The sequence below is a fragment of the Teleopsis dalmanni genome, chromosome 2, assembly GCF_002237135.1.
Source record: "Teleopsis dalmanni isolate 2A chromosome 2, ASM223713v2, whole genome shotgun sequence".
In the NCBI taxonomy this organism is placed as follows: Eukaryota; Metazoa; Arthropoda; class Insecta; order Diptera; family Diopsidae; genus Teleopsis; species Teleopsis dalmanni.
In genome coordinates, this window is record NC_051847.1 from 71,344,416 (window position 1) to 71,350,259 (window position 5,844).

The following is a 5,844-nucleotide window of genomic DNA, read 5'->3' on the forward strand; positions in this document are numbered from 1 at the left end:
TCATGGTAAGCGTTTTGAGTCGTTTGAATCGGTAAAAGAGAACTCGCCGAAGGAACTAAAAGCCATACCTTCACGGGCCTACGAAAAGTGTATGGAAGATTGGGTTAAACGTTGGCATATGTGTATCACTTCCAAAGGAGCATATTTTAAAGGAGATAAAATAAATTTAAAATGAAATTTAAATTTGTGTTTTATTTACAAAATCCTGGTACTTTTTGAGCAGAAGGTATAACAGATTACAGTAATCGAAACTATTGTAGATGTCCTTGATTTGATAAATACTTATGAAAATGAAAACTTTAATGTATAATATATATTATAAATTTGTGAATCAGAAAATATGAAACGTGTTATATATTTTTTAATTATTCCAATTGCGCTTGATTTCAATGTCATAAGTTAAATGATTCATGTTAATAATTTTTGCAATACTCATTTTTTTCATCAAACTATGCCAATTCAACAATAAGAACATCTTCTGTTAAAATTCGCAATTACTATCACAATGATAAATCCTTATGAAAATATTATACAATTAATAGTTGTATGCAGATTGATATCAATTTGAGTGATAACATTTAACATTATTGTTAATAGTAGCAAATTCTGATTAAAGTGCATTATTTCTTATCAAAAGAAATTCTATAAACTGTTTTTGTATAAATAGTCGTTCACTTGTACTTCAAACCTATCAGTTTCTTGTCACATTCTAACTGGAAATAACTCAATTAACATGAAATTCGGTAAAGCAAAAGAATTCTCTTAAATTCGTGCAAAATTATTTTACTAATTAAAAAATATATGTGTTCTTATAGTCTTCGCCTTCGCTTTGATTATTGCTGCTTTGGCTTGCATCAATGCAGATTGTGATCCTGATGGCAATGGACAACCTGACTGCACTGGAGTAACTGCTCGTACGGTATACCGTAACTTCTGGGATCCTACACGTTACTGGGTTTGCTCCTCAGGTCAACTTTCCAGCGAAAATTGTCCTATAAATACAGGATTTTTAACAATAGGCGGATGCGTTGACTGGAGCAAATGGGATTGGGTTGCCCCATGTCCCGCTGCCTAATACAGAATAATATTCGAGCAAATTTGAAGTGATTTAAAAACAATAATAAAAGTGTGAAACTATATGCAAAAAAGTTTTTCAGTGTATTGGTTTTAATTTCAGTAACAACTTTAAATTTTATTCTGAACGAAAAGTAGAATTCATGAAACACGTGCATAGTGCAATATTGTGATATGGACGTGTTCTTATTGGAGCGGGAATACTTAATATTCTTAAAATAGATAAAATTTTTAAAAATTTTAATATAAATGAGAAGAGCTTGATATCAGGAGATCAATTATTTATCAATAGTATGGGAGAGCGTTAAGCAAAATAATCAGCACCTTTTAGCCCAAAAATGGACTGCTACAATTTATAATTGTGCCACATGGACTGCCGTATTAATTGTACTAAGCAGCTTATGTGAAGATCACCACGGAATTTTTATTGTGTTATTGAAACATAAAATACTTTTATGGTGTATGTCAGTAATAGTATAAAGATAAGACACTCTTTGAGAAAAGAGACAGCTCAGTAGATATGCACCTTCTAACAACTGTCTATGTCTAAAGTGGTAGACACTTCACATAAGTAAATCTTTCATTTTCTTTCTGGACAAAAGTCTCTAATTGTACTTATGAATGCGAGTGTATGTCTCGCTCACAGATATTCTGTTGTTTCATTTAATTATGTGACGGTGACGAAAACCTTGAAGTCTATGACTGATAACAATTACCAAAAATCATTCACAATGTAGATAACATCAAGAAAGTCAAAAGTTCTCTGAATCCAGCGTTGTGTGTCTACGAAACTAATTGAAAAAAAAAATGGATTTGGTAGCTCAGCACAGCATATAGGATTTTCACTGAGTAATTGGGCTATAATCTATGCGGTTCGCTTCACGCTACATAATTTGACGGGCGAAAAAACTTTAAAAACTGAAGAGTTCAGCAAAGCAAAAATATGTTAAAAATTTGTTAAAAGAATCCGTCCAACGTATCTTATCGGGCATAAAGCTAGTGATGATTTGTAATATTTTCAATAAAAACCGAAAACACGGAGTCTGAATGTGGCACAGAAGTCAACCGTAGAGCTAAATCAAGGTAGTGTTTCCTTGATTAAAATTTTATTTTTTGCAATTGAATTATATCGGATAGACAAATGGTGACCTTATTTTATTAATCAGCAAATATTATATATTTATTCGTTCCATTAAAAATCTGAAGAGAAAATATTATTTCTCTTATTCTAATCAGTTTTACTTTCTTATCAGGTCAGTTATTTTTCTTCCTGATCTGACCAAGCTGTCATCTTGCAAAATTAGGGACTTAGCCAAATTCATAGTATTATCAGGTTAGTTCACGTTTACCTAATGGAGAAGTCGTTGCCTTTCGGCGTTTGTCTTATACTGACCTTTTAGTCTATGCAGGAACTAACGCTATGTCTGTGTCACCACAATGGGCCATTATTTAAGCAATTGGGCTTTCCTGAACGCAAGGTCTCGCTACTTCAACCTAAACTAACCTAACTATTATTTATTCTATATGCTTTGCTTCTAATATATTTTTGTATTTATATACATTAATGTTATTAATTTACAATATATAAATACATGTTGATATCATACCTAAAACGTGTTGGCCTCTTTTAAATACAGAAATTTGATATCATATCATTGAAGAAAAATATGAAATGTTAATCTCAGTAAAAAAAAAACCACAGTGGACACAAATATATTATTCATATAAAAATAATAAATAATTTTATATTAAAACAGCTCCTCTAGTCTTTTAAAAAAATACTTAAAGATTTATTACATTTAATCAAAATTTAGAGTGCACACCTTGAGAATAGCATATAATAAACAGAAAAAAAAACAATTTTCATGGTATATATTGTACAACAAATTCATTGAGCTCATAAAGTGGATTTATTATTTCTTCTACTTTTATATATAATACTTTTAAGTCATTATTAAGCTTTTAGCAGTCATAAAATACTCATTACTTTAAACGCTTAATGACCAAAAAGTATGCAATGCCTTTTTCGCAAATGCCAAGGCAATGATAAAAAATTTCAAAATATGGCTTCCGTTTTGACGCTTAATATTTTAATAACTCCCAAATGGCTTTGATGGTATTATTATTGACCATTCAAGAAATTTTTAATGTTGGCGGGAATTATTGAATTACAACAAAATCGGTACGCAACAACAACAAAAATGCTATTAACTTGTTTTTCAAAAATTTTTTTAATATTAAAAATAGTCATAAAAATTAATATGAAAATATCTACAAGAAACCGTAATGAAACCTATCTAAAGTGGAATATTTTAAGTCACCTAAAATATTCAAATATTTGCATATTTTAGAAGTCACATCTTATCTTTATATGCTTAATGAAAAAGGCTTAAAAGAAATTTTTTATGTGCAATACTTTTATAAAAATAAAATTATATTCGTTCAGAGAAAAATAAATTCTTTACGTTTTCTTTTTAAAAAAAACGTAGGGCTTAACTTTTCTTTTTGGAATGCTTTTCTATGAAATAAGCAAACACATTGAAGTCAAAAACTGACATTATTTGCAAAAGTGCATCTACTTAATTTGGAAATATAAGAAATGCATCCATCCTTCGTATGTGCTGCATTGTATAAAATATTTTTGAAGTCATTTTACCTTATACAGTTGAAGTTTTCTTCATGTGCATATATTTAATAAGGACCTAAATAAGATTTATTTTTTAACTTACATTGAAGAGGAAAACACAAGTTGTAAGTTCATACAAAATTTGGCAGCAAAACAGATTCTCTACCTTTGAATAAGCCTCGCATTAGTACAGTACTTCACAAACTTTTTCAATGCAAAAATTATTTATTTTATATTTAATAAATACAGGTAGATTTCATTTTAAGTAAACACTTATTAACTGGGATATATGTTTTGTGCATATATAATTTAATAATTTTTTTTATGTGATAAAAATGGAATGGTTTATGCACTGTCAAATCGACCGCCACCGGAGTTAATGTGTCCGACTCCTACTGTGTAGTATATGAACTAAAATACCCCTCTTCTTTTTCGGAATTTCTCCCGTCGGGACTAATTTCGCATTGCTTCAGAAAGGATCTCTTGCTAGTTCGATATACATGCAATATACTTCTCGTATCCAAAATCCGCACTCCTCAGAAGACTGAAGACTTTCCACTCAGATTTGGAAAGTCTCAGATTTAATAAATACAGGTAGATTTCATTTTAAGTAAAACCTTATTAATTGGGATAATGTTTTGTGCATATATAATTTAATTTTTTTTTTGTGTGATAAAAATGGAATGGTTTATGCACTGTCAAATCGACCGCCACCGGAGTTAATGTGTCCGACTCCTACTGTGTAGTATATGAACTAAAACACCCCTCTTCTTTTTCGGGATTTCTCCCGTCGGGACTAATTTCGCATTGCTTCAGAAAGGATCTCTTGCTAGTTGGCTATATATGCAATATACTTCTCGTATCCAAAATCCGCACTCCTCAGAAGACTGAAGACTTTCCACTCAGATTGGGAAAGTCTTCAGATTGCTCTTTGTTTTAGATTAGTTTGCGTCCAGATCTTTCTTTTTTTTCCAGAACACGTTTCTGGTAAATTGTGTGATTTTGTTCCAATTTTCATTTTTGCAATGATATTCTCGACAATAATCTATATATTCTAATCACTATGACGTATATATTGTGCAAATAGTGCCGCTGTCTCCACGCGACGTGGTCAACATCACCGGACAGTTGACATTCGTCTTACAGTTGAGCTGCTCTGGTTTTTACATTTTGTGTAGATATTTACGAAAATATCCATGACCAGTTATGAACTGTGTGACATAATAATCAATTTCGCCGATTTTATAATAATATAATTTTATAATAATAGTCCTTTCTGCCCAAGCTTTTATTTTCGGAATTATCTTTACTGTCCATCTTCCTCTTAAATCGGAGTTCCATCGTTATTGCTTAATCTGGAAAAATTGTTTGCTGTTGAATAGTTTCTTAATCTCTGTTTCGAGCGCTTTCTTTGTGCCTAAAGATCGATATAAATGATTCCACTAATAACTAGAACTAATGGCGCGAATTTGGTTTGGTATGCAGAAACTACCCGAAATGCAACAGTCCTCTGTACAGCTGTGTAAACTTTCCTTCTACATTCAACCTTTGTCAAAATTTCGCACTCGTAGAATAGTATTCGATTTATGGTCGCCATAAGTTGTTTTCGTTTATTCTGGGTACTATGGGTAAAGCCATCAGTCTTTCTAGCATAACAACAACTTTACTTGATTTTATCGTTGCTTGTTTTATTTCAACCCAATAGGTTAACTTAGAGTCTAGTTTCAACCAAGTATGTGGTCACTTTTTAAGTATTTATAGCGTTGTCGTTAACATGAATTTCAATTTCTAACAGTATGTTATCTCCAATGGTTTTTATCATATCAACTAGAAATGTTGAGAAGATAACCGATTTATCTTTTAAGAGCATATGGCTCTATTAGTGGTCAATATCGCAAATAAAGTAGATATTTCTACCATCTTCTTTGATAATTAAAAGTATTTGTCTAAATATAAAATTGGGATATTTATTTCATTTTGATTGAATGTCTAATAATCTGAAAAGTGTAAATAATATAAAGAATATAATAGAAAAATATATTAAGATCATCAAAAATTTCAAATTCCATCAAATTAAAAAAAACTACTCTGCCAGAAATCGGGTAATAGATTTTGGATGTTCCGATATCAAGTGTAAAAATGTT

The 5,844-nt window shown here is 30.7% G+C and overlaps 1 protein-coding gene across 1 annotated transcript; it reads left to right on the plus strand.

Moving 5' to 3' along the window:
• The first annotated feature begins 670 nt into the window (after positions 1-670).
• Positions 671-1,151, plus strand: LOC119684354. Its single transcript, XM_038098380.1, has 2 exons — positions 671-743; positions 816-1,151. The coding sequence occupies exons 1-2, from the start codon at positions 734-736 to the stop codon at positions 1,073-1,075; spliced, it is 270 nt and encodes an 89-aa protein (XP_037954308.1). The 5' UTR covers positions 671-733; the 3' UTR covers positions 1,076-1,151.
• The last annotated feature ends 4,693 nt before the right edge of the window (positions 1,152-5,844 follow it).